Raw genomic sequence first — 20,781 nt, 5'->3', positions numbered from 1 at the left:
GGGAAAAACTCAGTTCTTCCCTACTTTGTGCTTCTTTCCTATGTGTCTCCCTTACTAGTCACACAGAACACTCACAGTTTTGACACTCCTGGTCACCAAGGTTTTTTCTCCCTACAATATGCAATTCTCTGCAACACCAGCGGGTTATCCTACAATTTAACTTAATTCTGACATCATCTACCAGAGATAGTGTCAGATCCCACAGCTTAAGGGCTCAGTCCCACAACACTGCCCCCCGCCCCCCCCTACAAATACCCTGCCAATACACACACACACTTCAAACAACAGTTGCAAGCCCAGGTTATCACCTGCGCTTCTAACCAACCAGGTATAGAGCAGAGGTTCCAAAGACCTCCTCCTTAGGTTTGAATAATTTGCTAGAGCAGCTCACAGAACTCAGGGAAACACTTGCATTTACCAGTTTACTAAAGGATGTGATAAATGATACAGATGACATCCACATTTAAGAGATGTGTTGGGCAAGGTATGGGGAAAGGATGGAAACCACTGATCTTTTTACTATCACCATAGTTTTGCCTTTTCTAGAATGTCATATAGTTGGAATCATACATATGTTGTCTTTTCAGGTTGGCTTCTTTCACATAGTAATACGCATTTAAGCTTCCTTCATGTCTCTCCATGGCTTGATAGCTCATTTCTTTTTAGCGCTGAATAATATTCCATTATCTCAATGTACCAGTTTATTTAACCATTTGTCTACTGAAGGACATCTTGGTTGCTTTCAAATTTTGGCAATTATGAATAATGCTGCCATAAACATCTCTGTATAGGTTTTACAGTGGATGTTAAGTTTTCAACTCATTTGGATAAACACCAAGGAGCATGACTGCTACATCATACGGTAAGGGTGTTTAGTTTGGTAAGAAACTGCTAAATGATCTTCGAAAGTGACTGTACTAGTCTGCATCCCCATCAACAATGAGTGAGAGTTTCCGTTGCTCTACAGTTTTGCCAGTGTTTGGTGCTGCCAGTGTTTTGGATTCTGGCCATTCTAATAGGTGTGTAGTGGTACTGCCTTGTTGTTGTTTTTGTTGTGTTTTGTTTTTGGCCGTACCACGCGGACTGTGGGATCTCAGTTCCCTGACCAGGGATTGAACCTGGGCCCTCGGCAGTGAAAGCAAGAGTCCTAACCACTGGACCGCTGGGGAATTCCCACCTTGTTTTAATTTGCATCTCCCTAATGACATGATATGGAGCACCTTTTCATAGGCTTATTTGTCATCTATATATCTTCTTTGCTGAGGTATCTGTTCAAGTCTTTGGCCCTTTTTTTTTTTTGGCTGTGTTGGGTCTTCGTTGCCGCGCATGGGCTTTCTCTAGTTGCGGTGAGTGGGGGCTACTCTTCGTTGCGGTGTGCAGGCTTCTCACTGCGGTGGCTTCTCTTGTTGCAGAGCATGGGCTCTAGGCATGCAGGCTTCAGTAGTTGCAGCACATGGGCCCAGTAGTTGTGGCACGTGGGATCTAGAGCGCAGGCTCAGTAGTTGTGGTACACGGGCTTAGCTGCTCTGCGGCATGTGGGATCTTCCAGGACCAGAGCTCGAACCTGTGTCTCCTACATTGGCAGGTGGATTCTTAACCACTGCGCCACCAGGGAAGCCCCTTTGGCCCATTTTTAATAGGGCTGTTTGTTTTCCTACTGCTGAGTTTTAAGAGTGTTTTGTTTATTCTGGATAAAAGTCCCTTATCAGACATGTCTTTCACAAATATTTTCTCCCAGTCCAGGGCTTGCCTTCTCATTCTCTTGAAAGCGTCTTTTGCAGAGCAACGTTTTTGTTTTTGTTTTTTTGGCTGCGTGGCTTGTGGGATTTTAGTTCCTTGACGAGGGATCGAACCTGGGCCCTCAGCAGTGACAGCATGAAATCCTAACCACTGGACCACCAGGGAATTCCCATGCAGAGCAAAGTTTTTAATTTTAATAAGCCCAGTGTTTCTCAATTATTTTTTTATGAGTAGTAGATTGTTTTGATTCGTCTGGGTTTTCTTTGTGGGACGGGGAACCAGGAATTTGTGGGGCTTTTTTAACAACTTCACTGAGATATAATTCACACATCGTAAAATTCACCCCTTTAATGCATAAAATTCAATGGTTTTCAGCATGTTCACTGTTGGGCAACCATCACCATAATCAATTTTAGAACATTCTCATCACCCGAAAAAGAAACTGTATACTCATTAGCACTCATCTCCCACCTCCCACAACCCCACCCCACAGCCCTAGGCAATCACTAGTCTGCTGTGTCTATGGATTTGTTCATTCTGGACATCTAGAAATGGGGCCTTTTGTGACTGGCTTCTTTCACTTAACATAAGTTTTTAAAGTTCATCCACATTGTAACATACATGATTTGTTTGTTCTTCTTTATAGTTGAATAATATTCCATTGTATGTATTTACCACATTTTGCTTATCCATTCATCAGTTGCTGGACATTTGGGTTCTTTCCACTATTTGGCTGTAAGAATTTGATTTTGACATACTAAGTCTGCAATGCCTATCAGACTTCAAAGTGCCTAAGATGTGCTGTAAACAGCTGACCGAGTGAGTCCTGAATTCAAGGAAAAGGATCCAGGCTAGAGAGACTAATTTGGAGATTGTCAGGAAATATATATTTGAAGTCATGAGACTAGAAGAGACAACTAAAGTGGCTGCTTACAAATAGGGAAAAGGATAAGTTACAAAAAGGAGTCTTAATACTTCACACAGAAGTTAGGGACAGAAGGAGGAACCAGCAAAAGGGACTGCTTGATGAGGTACAAAGGAAACCATGAGAGTGTAGTATTATGGAAGTCCGGTGAAGAAAATGTTTCAAAAGAGGAGTAATCAGCTATGTTCAATACTGATGGAAGGGGCTTCCCTGGCGGCGCAGTGGTAAAGAGTCCGCCTGCCAATGCAGGGGACATGGGTTCGAGCCATGATCCCACATGCTGTGGAGCAACTAAGCCCGTGCGCCACATCTCCTGAGCCTGCACTCTAGAGCCCGCGAGCCACAACTACTGAACCCACGTACCACAACTACTGAAGCCCGTGCTCCTAGAGCCCATGCTCCACAACAAGAGAAGCCACCACAATGAGAAGCCTGCACATCTCAACGAAGAGTAGCCCCCTCTCGCCACAGCTAGAGAAAGCCAACGACAGCCCAACACAGCCAAAAATAAATAAATAAAATAAACAAAATTTTTAAAAAAGAAAATACTGATGGAAGGTCAAATTTTAGAGGAATAGAGTAGGGCCCAGAGAGAATACTCCTTTACTCCTAAATCAACAAGTACCAATTGCAGGATATCTTACACAAGTAACACAATGGCACAGTTCAGAGGTTAAGAGCACAGTCTTTGAAGTCAAAGAGATCACAGAACAATATCACCTCTATTTCTTACAACCTATTACTTAGCTTACTGTCTGTTACTTAGCTGTGTAACCCTGCTAAGTTACTTCATCTCTCTGTGCCTCAGTTTCCTCATCCACAAAATAGAAATACCAACCTGGGGGACTTCCCTGGTGGTCCAGCGGTTAAGAATCTGCCTTCCAATGCAGGGGACGCGGGTTCGATCCCTGGTCGGGGAACTAAGATCCCACATACCTCAGGGCAACTAAGCCCATGCGCCGAAACTACTGAGCCTGCCTGCACACCACATCGAAGAGCCGGAGCGCCACAACAAAAGATCCCACATGCCTCAATGAAGATCCCACGTACCACAACTAAGACCCAATACAGTAAAATGAAAAAATAATAAAATAAAATAAGCTAGGAGGATATACATCAAACCCAAAACAGCAGTTGCCAGAGATGTCAACCAAAACGCATTCCACTTTCATCTTCGTTTATTTATTTTACTTTTTAAAAAAGCATGAAGGGGCTTCCCTGGTGGCTCAGTGGTGAAGAATCCGCCTGCCAATGCAGGGAACACGGGTTCGAGCCCTGGTCCGGGAGGATCCCACATGCCGTAGAGCAACTAAGCCCGTGCACCACAACTACTGAGCCTGCGCTCTGGAGTCTGCGAGCCCCAACTGCTGAGCCTGCGTGCCACAGCCGCTGGGGCCTGTGTGCCTGGAGCCCGTGCTCTGCAACAAGCACCGCAATGCGAAGCCGATGCACCACGGCGAGGAGTGGCCCCCGCTCACCACAGCTGGAGAGAGCCCGCGCGCAGCAATGAAGACCCAACACAGCCAAAAATAAATAAATAAACAAATAAATAAATTTATTTTAAAATATATATATATATATATTGAGTTGGCAAAAAGTTCCGTAACACCTTATGCGAAAACCCGAAGGAACTTTTTAGCCAACTCAATATATGACTCAATTTATCTGAAATGCCTGGAATAGGCAAATCCATGAAGATATAAAATAGATTAATGGTTGCTTAGGGCTGGACTTTGAGGTAAGGGGTAATGGGGAGTTTCTGTTAATGGGTATAGTTTCTCTTTGGGATGATAAAAATGTTCTAACATTGATTATGGCAATGGTTGCACAACTCTGTAAATATATTAAAACCCACTGGGAAAAAACCCCCACTGAATTATAAACTTTAAAAATTAATTTTATGATATGTGAATTATATCTCATAAAACTGTTATTTTTAAATTAATAATATATATTACCTCTTTAAAAATAATAATTACCACATTGACCATAACCACTCAAATCTACTCCTTGTGGACAGGGGTAGCTGTCCTCCCAATCAATTTCAAAAGATCAGTGTTGTACAACATCCTCTTTCTATTATAATCCATTAGACCTGTGATATATAATTTATTATTTGTATAGTAATAGCTCCCAAAGTTTACAATTACTGTTTGCATTTTTTTTTCACCCTAACTCACTTCCATGTAGCTTAAGGGTAGTTCCAAAGAACAAATATGCCATGATTGGCCTGTATTTTTTTATAGTCTTTCATTACCACCTCCTTTCTCAGTCAGCCAGTAAAAAGAGCACTACTTTTTTTAGGTTAGCCTCATAGAGCAACAATTTATACTTTTAAATGTACTTTCTGAAACTATACAATTTTAAAAATAAAACAATATAGTGATGTTTTAAAGTACCTATCTCAGGACCTTACCCACCTTTCTTAGGTATAATGCCTTGCTCAATTAATATTTGAGATTTTTTTCAGGTACACTCACCAAACCTCCTCAAAGAGAATTCCACCAAGGTATCTGCAGAAGTGCTTTGCTGTAATTTGTCCAGGAGTGGGCAGAGTTTTCTGTTTGTTGCCAGGAGGCCTGCTTGTTCTTTCAGACTGCACATCTTTTAAGAACAGACCTAACTTCCATCAGTGAAGGTCAGGGCCCATACCTAATATATTCTCTGACATAAGCGTATAATGTTGATCTCTCCTCTTGACCACTCTTGTAAATTTGGGGGCTCCAACAAATTTGGTGTACACCCCTTTAAAGATCAATTACTAGTATGTTACCCAAACAAACCAACCTACTATAAACTCCACCATGAATTAAGCCAGACTGTCCTCTAGAGAGGGCTGTCCTCACCCTGCGTTACACTGCACTCCTTTCCCAATTGCTTTTTCCCAAATTGCACTTTAATGTCATACTATCAAACTGTAGTAAAGGACATTATAGGAAACAGTCCTCTACAGAGCTTGTCATTGTGTGGACTATAAACAAGGTGCATAGGATGCTGTGATTAAATAGTTGCCTTCAAGGAGGACTGGGGGAGGAATGTCTCTTTGTTTCTTCCATCAAGGATAGATGTGATTTCCCCGAGAAACTTATTTTTATCATCTTACAGACTCTGTAAATTTTTTTAAATTGATCAGTTTACATCTTTCTGTAGGCTCCTAGAAAGCTTAAGGCCTAATCTCAAAGAAGTAACCCAGTCATCACAGCTTTTATTTTATACGTACTACTCTTATTTTTCCTATTGGCTCCATCTTGGTTTCCTATCTTTATTTTCTTTTTGTCTCATTTTTCTTACTTATTCTGAATATAATTTATCTTGCTATATTGAATGCTTCTTTGTAAACCACTCTATATCCTTTTTAGAACAAAGTGAGTTATCATTTAACATTCTGAAACTAATCACAGCACGGATTCGTGAGGGACTCTATAGTTCCCATTTTGAATGCTGCAGAATTTGCACCCACATATGACTGGCTCTCCTGGCCCATAATGCTTCCTGAACTGCAAGTCACTTACGGTGACTGGCCCAAACCCCCAGTGCTGATCTGAAAGTAACAGGAGACCATTAGCTAAAGAACATCACTGTGAAACCCTACCAAAAGCCAGTGAGTGCCTAGCGAACCATGTAAACTACTTAAGCAACATCTTCAACCCGAGGCCAGGCATGCTAACTTGAGTAAAGTTAACAGCTGTCTCCTATAACTGCCACTTCTGCAGTCCCAACAGAGGACTTAGAGCACTAAGCCTCTAAGCCAAAGCCACTGCCTCTCATCACTCCAGTTCAGCAGTAGCTTACAAATTCATGTCAAGAACACATAAAAATAAGAAGTCTATGAAATCTCAGCACAAACTCTACATATGTCAGCCAACTACACACACACTGGCCTCCCGAGCCCAGTCTTGCCATGGGAGAGGCTCCTCCAAAGCCCTTCACAGCTTTTTTTTTGCAGCTTGATTTGTAGGAAGCATGGTTTGTTTCTCTTTCTGCCCCAAAGCAGTCACTGAGGCAAGATTCTCAATCTTATCCCAAATTTTGGGCAAACTACACCCATTTCTCCCCACGGTGCCTAATCAATTCCTAATCCTTGAAAAAGTAGAGGTTCATGGACCCATTCTTAGGAGACCCTATTTCCCTTCTCTACATTTTCCTCAAGATACTTGTTTACAGATCCACTCTATTCTCTGCTCCTGTCTCCCTGTTCTCTCTTGCCCCTCAAATACACTGGGTTTTGAATTTCTGTAATTCTTCATTTAGCTGATCTTGTTATCTGAAACACACTATTTCCTTTATTCACTTTTACATACTGGTATTTATAAAATCTCTTCTTAAGAAATAAAAATCTATCTAAGTTTATATTCTACACAGCCTTTGAATAGAGTCTCTACTATAACACAAATCACTGGGAATGAAGAGTGGGAGCGGGAATCCAAGATGACAATGATATTCACACGCTAACAATCCAGAAGGAAATATCTGTACCTTCAGTAAAAACCAGAGTTTCTGAGCCCTGGCACTACCGACAACTCTCTGTTGTGGGGGCTGCTGTCCTGTGCACTGTATGATGTTCAGCAACATCTGGCCTTTACACCCCCTAGATAACTGCGAAAATCTACAAGTGTCTCCAGACATCGCCAAATATCCGCTCGGGGGCAAAATCACCCCCAGCTGAGAACCACTGGTCTAGACCTTTCTCCTGAGTTTAACACTATTAGAACAGTGTCTGGAGCACATTTGGTAATCAAATATTTGTTACCCAACAGATCTGTTTATCCAACAGTCTTCTGAACGTTTCTGCCTCAGTGTCTTGACTTGGCAGCATCTCAAATTCAGTCTGGCCCAAACCAAACTCCCTTGTATGCCTTAATCTAGTTATTAGTATTTACTAAGTAATCCATGCCAGAAACTAAGAGATTACACTGAACTCTTCCTCTCTCTCTCTCAAACCTAGACATAATCTGTCAACAGGTCCTATTATACCATCTTCATTTCCTTTTAAACACCACAACCACTTGTTACTGGCTTACTTCAAAAGCTTTCATGTCACCTGGTCTATTGCTCCTATGACATTTTTGTCCCATTGCAATCCAAGGTCCATAATGCTGCTAGAAAATTCCTAAAACCTGTCACTGTCCCCCTTAAAAACCTCTCAAGGACACTCCTCTATGATAGTGTTTCCCAAACTCCATTCAGATATCATCTTTATGATTTTGTCATATTCCTACTACACACAACAGTGTATCTAATAGTTTCCTTTGAATCTACTTTTCAGTTAGCTATATTTTTAAAAATATCATCAAGCATGATTTATTTGTTTTTCCCTAAAATATAAAAACATTTCAAAGTGTTTATACATGAACCATCTCAAAGATAAAAATTCAAGTCTATCAGCCTAATCTTCCATGACTTGGTCTCTGCCTGTCTTCTCTGCACCACCTCAAGCCATACCAAACTACTTCAAGTTGACCAGCCATCTTCTTTTAGATTAAGCTATACCATTGCATATGGTATTTCTTCTGCTTCATGTTCTTTCCTTCCTGTCTTGTCTACCTGAAAAAACTCTGCTCATCCGCTCATTGCTCCTCCTTTGTGAAACCATCTGTGGCTTCAGAGTTAGATGCTCCTGCTTCTATGTTCTCCGATACGCTGGACAGCTCTCTATTTTAGCACCTACCAAACTATGCAATGATCATTTGTTTACCTCTCTATCTCCCCTACTATATTGAGAGCCCCTCAAAGACAGAGAGAAGTGCCAAATTGTATCTCTAGCATCCACAGGGAATAGTACTTGACGCAGGAGACAGTTAAAGAAATGTCTGTTGTAAAGCAGTACGGTTTGATTCAACACACCTTAACTGAGTGCCTATCATATACAAGGCAGTGTTCTAAGACTGTGGAGAATACAAAAATAAACAAGATATGATCCTGGCCCTTCAAGAAGCTTGCAGTCTAATGGTGGAGACAGGTATATTTACTATCATACAAGACAGAACAATACAAGTAGTAGTAAAATGGAACAAAAAGTGCTATGGGGCAAAGGTTAGTATAGAACAGAAAGAATGGAAAATTTTTTGGCCTTGCCAAACATCTTGCGGGATCTTAGTTCCCGGACCAGATACTGAACCTGGGCCATGGCAGCGAAAGCACCGAGTCCTAACCACTGGACCACCAGGGAATTCCAGAATGGAAATTTTAAATAGCAAATAAATTCAGGTATATACTCTGCTGACTCACTGTGGCAAAAGTCACTTAAACCTTATCAAGTCCTGATATTTGTTCTGCATATCACAGTGATAGAGTGGACATGAAGGTACTCTGAAAACTGTAAGTAGCTGTGTAAATTCTAACCATTACTAATAATTCTGACTATGGAATCTAGGAACCCTGTATGGAGAAAGTGACATCTGAGCTAGAGCTAAAAAAGAGCATAGAGGGGAATTCCCTGGTGGTCCAGTGGTTAGGACTCTGTGCTTTCACAGCTGTGGGCCCGGGTTCAATCCCTGGTAGGGGAACTAAGATTCCACAAGCCATTTGGCATGGCCAAAAAATAAATAAATAAATAAATAAAATTAAAAGGGGCATGAAGGGTATTGTATAGAGGAAACATAAGTGGTAGATATGGACGTGACCCCTGGAGCCAGACTGCCTAGGTCTGAATGCAGCTCCTTCACTTTCCTACTAGGTATATGCCTTTGAAAAGTTACTTAATCTGCCTGTGCTTGAGATACCTGTCTGCAAAATGGGGTAAATGTTAGTACCCAACTCACACAGTATTAAATGATTTAATATTTGTGCTATATGAGTATTAAGTAGGTAAAAGAAAGAGACTAAGCAGAAGCAAAGAAGCAGGGAAGTACAAGGCACACTGTCAGAAGAAAGCACTCTAATGTACTCAGAATGGAAGGTAAAAAGAAAGGTGATTAAGTGGAAGACATACTTAGAAAAGTATGCTATTTCCCATCCTAGAAGGCTATTAACTGTATCAGAAAGAGCTCTGCACAAAGTCTTTCCAACTTAATTCACTGATTAGCTGGACATCCTCAGGCAGATCATAAACTCTACAAAGCTCAGTTCCCCCTCAGTAAAGTGAGAAGAATACAGAACTAGGCAAACTCTGATTCTCTCTCAGCTCTGAAATTCTAGAAAAGGGTCTGGGGAGTCATTAGAAGTGTGCACTGTCCTATAGGAAACCTACTACCACATGTAGCTATTGAGCACCTGAAATGTGGCTGATCCAAACTGGGATGTATTGTAAATGTAAAACATATACCACATTTCGTAGACTTAATACAAAAAAAAAAAGTTTTATGTTAGTAATTTTATATTAATTGCATGTTGAAATTGGGTTAAATAAAATATTACTAAGATTGATTTCACCTGTTTCTTTTTTCTTTTTTCTTTTTTTTTTTTGCAGTACATGGGCCTCTCACTGTTGTGGCCTCTCCCCTTGCACAGCACAGGCTCCGGCACCTGTTTCTTTTTACTTTAAAAAATTTAACAATTTGAGGCTCACATTTCTGAGCATTTTCTATTGGACAGCACTGCTACAGACTATTTTCAGAAGATCCAAGAGACTGTGATTCTGTAGCCAAAAAGACAAAATGCCAAGCATTATCAGAAAGGGTTTCAGAAAGATTATCAATGAAAACACTGAAAAAACTATTCTAGCCCTATAGAAAGCCACAGTCTGTCCCTAACTGCTGTACTGTGTTCATTTTTCCTTGAAATACCTAAAGAAAGATAATATACAAAACCAAACAACTCAGGTAAACAGAATGATCAGTAAGATAGGCAATAAGGTGAGTGACAAGACTAACAGGCTTCAAATCCAGAAGGCTCAAGACTACCATATATGAGAATCTATAAAATCAGATAGAGGCTGAATAAGGAGGTACAAAAGGCTCTTCACCAAGTCTTAGAAAAAAGCAAGGGAGAATTCTCTGAAGCTTTATGGAGGCATTTCAAACAGAAGTACAGTTTTGCAGAGCAGTGGTCTTATATGAAAAACAGAGATGGCTCAGACTAAACATAAAAGTGAGTTCCAAGGGCTTCCCTGGTGGCGCAGTGGTTGAGAGTCCACCTGCTGATGCAGGGGACACGGGTTCGTGCCCCGGTCTGGGAGGATCCCACATGCCGCGGAGCGGCTGGGCCCATGAGCCATGGCCGCTGAGCCTGCGCGTCCGGAGCCTGTGCTCCGCAATGGGAGAGGCCACAACAGTGAGAGGCCCGCGTACCGCAAAAAAAAAAGAGAGTTCCAAAAAAGATTACAGCAACTATCAATCCACAGAAGTGGTTACTTCTCCCTGTGTTGCATGTCTGAGGTAGACACTAGTATTCTCCCAACCCCTACCATGGAAACTGTCTTCAGTTCTTCAGTAAAAAAAAAAAAAAAAACTGAACACCAACTCAGTGTGCAACTTCTTTACTTACATGGTACCTTTAAGAACTGTCGAAGAGGGGCTTCCCTGGTGGCGCAGTGGTTGAGAGTCCGCCTGCTGATGCAGGGGACACAGGTTCATGCCCCGGTCCGGGAAGATCCCACATGCCACGGAGCGGCTAGGCCCGTGAGCCATGGCCGTTGAGCCTGCGCGTCCGAAGCCTGTGCTCCACAATGGGAGAGGCCACAACAGTGAGAGGCCCACTTACCGGAAAAAAAAAAAGAACTGTCGAAGAGATCAGACAATCTCCAAGTTATAGAACCTCTCCCATGACAAAATACTTAAGTGTAAGTATTCAGTAAACCTGTCTTTCATCATTCATTCTTACATTTGGTCAGATATGGAATCTGTGTCTTCTATGATCCTCTCTGAAATTTTTGTAGTGGATGAGAATCACACGAACTCTTTTTTAAGAAATGTTATGCTTTGGTCCACTCACCTTCATATATCACCCTTATTCCTTCAAAACAGTTATGTACATTTGACCCAGGGCTAGTGATTTGACCATTTCCAATTTAGATATAGAGAAATCATGATTAGATCTAGAACATCCTACGCATTTATTATTTTATTTAGTATCTCCAACTTCCAATTTAAAACAGGTAAATTTCAGTCTATTTTTCTACCAGAACAAATCTTTTCCATAATGATCATTAAGTGGCTCCAATGATTTTTCTTCCTTTGACAGAATATTTTATTTTGGCTTTAAAGCCTCAGAAAAAGTGCTCCTGGAATACTTTCTTGGCCTGCCTAATTTTAGTTTGCACTTCATGCCAAGAGGGAGAAACAGAATTAAATTTCTTTAAATACACCAGAGATGCAGCACAAGAAAATTAATCTGATAAAAACATTTCCAGGGCTTCCCTGGTGGCGCAGTGGTTGAGAGTCCGCCTGCCGATGCAGGGGACACGGGTTCGTGCCCCGGTCCGGGAAGATCCCACATGCCGCAGAGCGGCTGCGCCCGTGAGCCACGGCCGCTGAGCCTGCGCGTCCGGAGCCTGTGCTCCGCGACGGGAGAGGCCACAACTCTGAGAGGCCCGCGGACTGGAAAAAAAAAAAAAAAAAAAAAAATTCCAAGACAAAGAAAAGCCTCCACTTATATAGAAAAATTCAGAATTTTTTTTTTCTAGTGGTTGGTCCAGGGGGTGCGGGGGAAATTTACTAGGAAACAGATACACACTGTACAGTCCCGTTGTGTTGCAAAGGGAAATGAAATGGTTTAATAACTATATTCTCTTAGGTTAGGAAGGATCTAATGTTTATCAAATTAAGAGGTCTAAAGAAAATCCAAATGATTTGTCTTTCAAATCATTTCAATATTCAATATTGAGATACATTTCATAATAAGCAATATTTTACTCATTATAAACACAAAGCTTAAAACTGCTTTACATATCCTAAGGAACAGAAAACTCCACATCAATTCACTGACATGCAAAAACCAACTTTAGTTTTCCAATGAACTGGGTCACAATGTCGCGTTTTTTTAAGGAAAAATCCTTGTTTCCTAAAAAGCCATATAGCAGAAAGAAGCTACAAAACTATTGTCACAAGAGCATGAAAGCTACATTTCTACTAATACTGGCTTTGTCCCCATTTTAATTAAATTATCCTGTTAAAAACGGGAAAATGGACAAGAATGACTCCCCTATCAAACAGCACATATAATGAACATACAAGTTAGTTACATTCACAACAGCTCCTGTGGTCTTAAACATTTTGCACACTGTTGACTGATGTTAAATATCAACTCCCTGTACCAAGAGATGGCAAAAGAAAAAACCAGTAATATCTTCCTTAAGAGAAAAAAACTCACGGACAAAAATAAATTACTTTAAACCCACAGCTTAAAGAATAAAAAGAACTCAAAATTATCAACAGTTTACCCACTTACCACACAGCAAATCAAAGTTAATTGAACAAGAACAGGCACTACCACCAACCTCTAAACACTGCTAGTCACCTAAGCACTGGTTTTATCAAACGCATAGAAACACTTGTCAAAAAAGCAGTATCCTAAAAACTTACATTCCTTTATTCTTACATTCATTCCTTTACCCAAACATAGGTTTACTGTTACTAGGACTCTGCAGTACAAAGAACGACTCACTTCCTTTGGATAACCAAAACAATGAAATCTTGAGCTAAGAAGAGATTGGGGCAGGGGGTGGGGGGGGCAGGACAGGCATGAAGAAGCAGACGTACAGAATGGACTTGAGGACACGGGGGGGGGGGGGGGGGGAGCGGGGACAACTTAAAGGACAGAAACGTATTGGTGTTTATTGAGAGCCTGTTATTTTATCCACTTAAAACAGCTCAAAGACGTGCTCGAAAATGAGTTCATACTGGAATGAGCAGAAGAAAACCAACACTCCTAAAAAGCAACTGGGAGAAGTGCTCGAACAGAAGGACGACTTGACGTTCTCTCACCCTACCAGACCGCTCGGGCCCCCACCTGCCCCTTCCCATCCCTATCCCCATTCCTCAGGCACCTAAACCCACTGGGGCCGCGATCCTGGAGCACGCTGCATTCCCTGTCAGACGCCGGCCTCCCCGCGCTCCTGTCACCGCCTCTGGGGGGATGACCGCTGCCACTGCCCGCGGGGGTCGCCTCAGACTCCGAGACCCGGGGTCGGGGTGAGGGGAGAGGAGTCTTGTAAGCAAAGCCGTGAAGGTTCGAGCCCCGGGGCAGCCCCAAGGCCAGGACGGGCAACCCTGGGGCAGAGGCCGCGACATCCCTTGGGATCCCCGCTGAGGGAATCGGGATGGCATTCGGGGGACTCGGGCTGCCCCCGCTCCCCGCGTGACGCCAAGTCGGAACGAGTCGCCTCGCACCGCGTTAGGCCCTCCACCGTGACGGGACAGGACACCGCCGGGGGTCCCGCGGAGAGAGGAAGGGCGGGCCGGCGGGAGCCCCGCTGCCGGAAGGGGGGGGGCCCCGAAAGCAGCGCTCCCGCCCCGGCCAGGCTCACCTTCAGGTCGTTCTCCGGCAGGTATTTGCACAGCCGCGCTATCTCCACATACTTGTCCAAGTCCAGGGGCGCCATTTTAGAAATAACAAGCCCCGACGGCAGCAGCGGCGTCCGCGGCTGTGCTAGCGGCGGCAGCGGCGGAGGCCGAAGCCGGAACCCTCCCTACGTCACGTCCGGCCCGTGAGACGCGTCTACGCAGCGGCATAAAGCTTGACCCGATTTTCCCCGCTGCTTCGACACGCCCCACGCTCTCTCCCGCGGAACACAGGCTGCAGGCCCCCAGAGCTCCCTGGGTCCAGGGAGCTGAAACTGCTGAGACCCGTAGTTGTTTACCGTGGGGTGTGCTGGGATTTGTAGTTTTCTTTAGTGGCCAGCAACTCTTCTTTTCCTCCCCTTCCCTTCCTCTAGACTTTCACCTCTGGGGACCCAGCGAGGCTTTTCCGATGCAAAATGGCAAAGTAGGTGACACTAGCCATTCCCTGGTTTCTCACTCCGACCCTTGTAAGCATTCTCTCACCAGAATATCTTCACTTAAAAATTGGGTAAGCTAAAAAAAAAAAAAAAAAAATTGGGTAAGCCTGGGGACTTCCCTGGCGGTCCAGTGGTTAAGACTATGCGCTTCCACTGCAGGGGACACGGGTTCCTCCCTGGTCAGGGAACTAAGATCCCGCATGCTGCACGGTAGGGCCAAAAAAAAAAAAGTTGGGTAGGCCTGGCCGTATAGTAACCTGTGCACCTTTCCAAGGCCTTAATAGAAACCTTGCCTAAACCCTTGTCAGAGATGTCAGGCTACCAACTTTCCAGCCTGGAAAGAAAGAAAACATATTAAAGCTCTTCTTAGACCAGGCACTATACAAATGCTGTTTTTCTGTTTAATCCTCCTAACGATTGATAGCAAAGGAAGGCTCAGAGAGATTGAGTAACTTGCCCAGATCTCACAGGGTATAGGCAGGGGAGCCAAGAGTGGAATAGGTCTGGGTGGCTTAAGTCTACTTCAGTGCGTGTCCCATGAGGGCAGAGAGTTTTTTTGTTGTACCAAGAACAGGACCTGGTACTTAGTACACTTTCAACATTCCTTCACTCAACAGCTATTAATTGAACACTTAACTATATGCCAGGTACAGCTGTAGGTGCTTAGGGTATTCTGCAAACAAAATAGAAAAAGATCCCTATCCTCAACCTGTAGCTATATTCGAGTAAAGGAGACAGAACATAAACCATTAAACAATAATATAGTAAATAACTGCAGAGTATATGAGAAAGTGGTGGGCTTCCCTGGTGGAACAGTGGTTAAGAATCCGCCTGCCATGGGCTTCCCTGGTGGCGCAGTGGTTGAGAGTCCGCCTGCCGATGCAGGGGACACGGGTTCGTGCCCCGGTCCGGGAAGATCCCACATGCTGCGGAGCAGCTGGGCCCGTGAGCCATGGCCACTGAGCCTGCGCGTCCGAAGCCTATGCTCCGCAACGGGAGAGGCCACAACAGTGAGAGGCCTGCATGCCGCAAATACAAACAAACAAACAAACAAAACAAAACAAAAAAGAATCCACCTGCCAATGCAGGGGACACAGGTTCGAGCCCTGGTCCGGGAAGATTCCACATGCTGCAGAGCAACAAAGTCTGTGCGCCATAATACTGAACCTGTGCTCTAGAGCCTGCAAGCCACAACTACTGAGCCCACGTGCCACAACTACTGAAGCCTGCACGCCTAGAGCCTGTGCTCTGCAACAAGAGAAGCCACTGCAATGAGAAGCCCGTGCACCGCAACGAAGAGTAGCCCCCCTCACCACAGCTAGAGAAAGCACAGCAGAGAAGACCCAATGCAGCCAAAAATAAATTAATTAAATAAATAAATTTTTTAAAAAAGAAAGTGGTAAGTGCTGGGGGAAAAAAAAAACAGAGCAAGGGAGATGTAGTGATGCATGTTTAGGAATCAACAAGGAGGTGGGGGAATTAGCCATGCAGTTACTTGAGACAAATTATAGAGAGGAGCTGATGCAGAGACCCTAAGATAAAAGCATGTCTAGAATCTTTGGGAAATGGCAAGATTAGTGTGGTTGGATCAAGGTGAGAGGAGTAGGAGAGGAGATGAGAGAAAAGAACACTGATTTTTACTTTCGATGTAATGGGGAATTATTGCCGAGTCTTGAGCAGAGAAGTAACGTGATCTAACTCATTTTAAAAGGGTTGCTCTGGCTGCTGTGTAAGACTGTAGGAGGCAATGATTGCAGCTGAAAGACTGGTTAGGAGACGGTTATATAGTCCAATAGTAGCAGGTGCTCAGTAAATATTTGTTGTTCAAGTGACCCTGGACTGGATCCTCCGGCCCTAAAGTGTATTTTGACAACATGTGGCGAAACTTTATTGAGGTCTCTGGGTGATGTTCTTTGCATTATAACTGTTCTGTAAGTATGAAATTGTTTCAAAGTAAAATTAATTTTTAAGTCTGTTGCAGAATGGTACCCACAAGCATAGATTTCTTCATTTATTCAACGAATACCTATGATGTGAATGAGACAGATATGATCCCTGCCCTATGGCACTTACAATCTGATAACAAACATGTAAATGAGGAAAGAATTAATTACAAAGTATGATTAATGGCAAAAAAAGGGGGGAAAAGGGAAAGAAGGAGTGCTGTAAGAAAAATGGAGTAGAAGAGGCCTACTTTAGGTTGGCAACATAGTGGAGGTAAAGTGTGCAGACTCTAGCACCAAATGGCTAGAGTTCAAGCCCAGGCTCTACTACTCCCTGTGTGACTTTGGCAAAGTTATGTATCCTTTCTGTGCTCCAGTTTTCTCAGTTCCAATGTGGCTATAATAACAGTGCTTGCCTTATATGGAGATGATAAGAATACTTACCTTCTAGGCTTGTACTGAGGTTAAATAGAGTTAATATATGGAAAGGGTTTAAACAATGTCGTGTACAGTGAGTGCATTGTGTTAGCTCTGAATATTGGGTGGGCAGAAAAGGCCTTTTTGAAGAGGTAAGATTTAAGACTTTAGGGGGAAAAAAAGTATAGGAATAATATGCTTAGAGTTTTTTGGAGGAAAAAAAACCCCAAATGAGGGAAAGATGCTATTGTTGTTTGATTTTTTTTTTTCTTTTAAATCCTCTGAAAAACTGACAGTTCACTTTTCATCTTTGAACCTCAGTAACTGGGAATTAATCCTATTCAAATATCGTCTCAGAATTGGGAAGGGAGACAAATAGGGAGATGGATATGAATGTTCTTTACAAACAATAAAGTGCTTGAAAGGAAGGTGTCACCAGCATCATTGCTTCCCTTGCTGATAAGTCAGTGAACAGGTAGGTAATGAAGACAATCCCCTTCCAGTGAAAATAGGGGGCAGTCCTCGCATTACCAAACTGTCTGGCAGTAAGAAGATCCCTCCTGCAGACCCACCTCATTCAGTGAACCTCACTCTTGACATTCCCAGTTGGGTGAGTTCTTAGAAGAGATGATAGACACACTGGGTGGTGTGTTACAGAGACAGTGTACAGAGCTTGCTGACTGGAATATGTTCTTAGTCTTCCTTGCACAAAACAGGAGATCTGGGTTCCTGTTCTCCCATTTATATGGGTTAGTCATTTTAACTTCTCTGGGCCTCAATTTCCAGTTTAAAAATAGATCTCCAAAGTTCTTTCCAGCACTTCCTGAAAAGTGATTTCTAGTCTAAAAGCATAGATCCCACAATGAAAATTAGTTGCTATTTTGCCCACAAACCTCTTCCAATTTTTCTTGTTTATGTGCAACTCCAGCATGGCACCTTGAAATGGATTTAGCCTAAAGACACAGCGGGTGAGAGGGCATTCTGCATCTGTGAGCAGAAATCTCCATCTAGATGCACATGGACGTATGGCAGAGCCAACCTGGCCTTAGTTTCCTTTCCTGAAAGAGAGCAGGAAACTCCTCTTTGGCAAACAGTCAGTGGAGATTTTTCCATTAACATGGGAACTCACAAAGACTCCAGGTCTTTGGAATAGGATATGTGAACAATAAAAAGAGCAGCTACAGACTGCAAATTCCATCTTGTCAATAAATTTTTGTTATGGTTTCAAGTAGCGAAAAGATTTACCAAGTTCACCTTTCAGCTGTACTATCAAAGCCTCTCAACTGCTCCCTCTCTGAGGTAGGTAATTACTATTCCCATTCTAGAGATGAAGAACCTAGAGCTCAGAGAGGGTGAACTTGCCAAATGTCAAGGTTAGATGGTTAGTGCGGGACCCTGGATGTGAACCCAAGTATGTCTGTCTGCTTCCCACTCTGCTACCATAACTCTGTGCAGCAGGCGCTCCTGTGGTTTCCTTCCTTAGCTGTTTCCTCCAATTCCTAGGATACAACTCAGCCCTCCTGATTGTGGGGTTCTCTGAAACATAGACATAGGTGAGCCAGCTCTCCATTTTCAGGAAAGCCACAGGGAACCTATGGTTATGAAGGAGACCACAGTAATGCAGATGAATACATCTCACTCACGACTGGTGTCTAAAGTTCATTTACACCTAGGAATAGCATTACATTTTACATACAACTAGCTCTGCGCCAGTCACTGGGCACTAAGCAGTTTATATACATTAGCTCATGTATTTCCCACCATAACCTTGTGACAGAAGTCTTATTAGCTCCATTTTACAGACCGGTGACACTGGGGCCCAGAGAAAAGTATCTTCCGCAAAAATAGATACTTTCCTTGATGAACTTTTTATTCCTTGCACTTTTTACGAGCATACCTAGTTATTTGTTTTTCTGTTTAATCTCTCTCTAGTTTGTAAACTCCAGGAGGCCAGGGGCCAGGTTTGCCTGGTTCGGCATAGTGCCTGCTATAGTTACAAACGCGAATTATGGAATAAGTCAGCTCTTTAGGGCGCCAAAGCTTGAACTGGCCTAAAGACTGCACAAGGGGACTTCCCTGGTGGTCCAGTGATAAAGAATCCGCCATGCAGTGCAGGGAATGGAGGTTTGATCCCTGGTCAAGGAACTAAGATCCCACATGCCGCGGGTCAGCTAAGCCTGTGCGCCACAACTACTGAGCCCGCGTGCCACAAACTACAGAGCCCATGCACCCTTGAGCGTGCGCACCACAACTAGTGAGAAAAAACCCGCAGGCCACAACTAGAGGGAAGTCCACGGGGCACAATTAAGATCCTCCGTGCCACAACTAAGACCCGACACAGCCCAAAATAAATTAATTTAAAAAAAAAAGACTGCGTAGGGAAATTTCACACCTAGGAAAGCACCCTCAACTCTCCCTTTCAGAAACCATTCTAACAACCGCTGGAACTGAAAATATCCTAGCTCCTTTAAAATAGCCCAAGGGATCTGGGTCACCTAACTGGATGCCCAACCCCTGGCATTTCGCTTGTAGGTCGTCTCCAAGTAGCTCTGGCTTACTTACTCAGCCGGGGAGGTAGGGCCCCAGGACGACCCGGCCAGTTTAGTTCTGGAGAAATACACAGCTGGATCGAACCCAGGCCGCTAGGACCCCTCCCGGCTCCCTTCCAAGGGCGCGCCCTAGAGACCCGTCCCTGGGAGTGGAGAGCGGTTGGCCGCTGCGCTCTTGGGGAAAACAAAACAGGGGGAGGAGCCAGGGAGAAGGTGGCCCAGACACGGAGAAGGGAGGGGGCGGGATTCGCAGAGAGGGGTTAGGGCCGCGAATGGAATGGGGGCGGGCCCCGGGGTGGGGTGGGGCGGGGCGGGGCGGGGGGCCGCATCCTTTAAGGGAGTGGAGTTGGGCCGGGTGGAAAGCGCTCGGGAGACCTCCTCTGGCTCCGGCCCAGCCACACTGACGGAAAGGAACCAGCCTGTTCTCTCCTGACCCTGTCTCCAATCCCCTAGCGCTGCCGAGCGGGGATGGGACTGGGGGATGGACCTGGCAGGGGCGGCTGCTGGAAGTCCCGGTCCAGGTGAAGTTAACCCCACTGAGCTTTAGGCTTTGGGGACAGCAGTTAGTGGTTTAGGCTGAAGATTGGATTTATCCATTCACCTCCCAGAAATCTCATCCATTTTCTTTCTTCATTCACTCATCCCTCACTTCTGCTCTATGCCGGGCCTCTTGGTTGGTTCTCTGAATGAATCCGAGAGGCCCAGCTCGCTTGGAATTTAGTCTAGTGGAATTTATTCTAGAATCTAGAGAGTTTTAAATAGATGATTACATTCAGGGTGATCCCTGCAATGACGATAGCTTAATAGATACCTTCAGGTAGAGAATAAAGTAACTTGAGGATGTAAGTGGAAAGCAACAAATCAGGGAAGGTTTCACTAAGGAGGGGACATTTCAACTGGGCTTTGGAGGTTGACTAGGAGTTTTCTAGTTGACCAGAAGGGAAGGGACATTTCAGGTAAGGGAAGCAGCACAGGATGCAAGTTATGAAAGGGCCTGGAATTTTAGGGGAACAAATATGGTAAGAACAGTTCAATATAGCAAGAAATTGTAGAGGTGAGTTCCTGAAAAGAAGGTTGAGACCAGAAGGCTTTGAATGTCATGCTGAGGCCAGGATTTATCCTAGAGTTCAGTATTTCTTGCCCTTTTAAAATGTTTTCTTTTGATAAACATAAATACCTTATGACCTCTGAAAATTATTTTGATATATACCCCTTCCTATGAAAACCACAGACACAGAAAACTTTAGGCAAAAAACAAAAAAACTCTGTAATTGGATTATGAAAGTTGTGTCATAGTTGCCTCCCAAATATAAGTTTATATCAAGAGGTTGG

General features: G+C 43.7%; 1 protein-coding gene across 3 annotated transcripts in view; it reads right to left on the bottom strand.

The window, feature by feature from the left end:
- The window catches only part of PPP6C (protein phosphatase 6 catalytic subunit), a 32,686-nt gene extending 18,327 nt beyond the window's left edge, over positions 1–14,359 (bottom strand). For 2 of the 3 annotated variants that reach the window (XM_007471490.1, XM_007471491.1), the window contains exon 1: positions 14,070–14,359. In XM_007471490.1, coding sequence (XP_007471552.1) covers positions 14,070–14,144 — 75 coding nt within the window. In that variant the 5' untranslated portion in view covers positions 14,145–14,359. Of the gene's footprint in view, positions 1–13,207; positions 13,236–13,965 lie in introns of all 3 variants that reach the window. The other variant, XM_007471489.1, reaches the window with a different exon arrangement.
- Positions 14,360–20,781: the final 6,422 nt, after the last annotated feature.

This window comes from Lipotes vexillifer, unplaced genomic scaffold (genome assembly GCF_000442215.2).
Source record: "Lipotes vexillifer unplaced genomic scaffold, Lipotes_vexillifer_v1.1 scaffold1600, whole genome shotgun sequence".
In the NCBI taxonomy this organism is placed as follows: Eukaryota; Metazoa; Chordata; class Mammalia; order Artiodactyla; family Lipotidae; genus Lipotes; species Lipotes vexillifer.
This window is presented reverse-complemented; position numbering and strand designations above follow the sequence as displayed.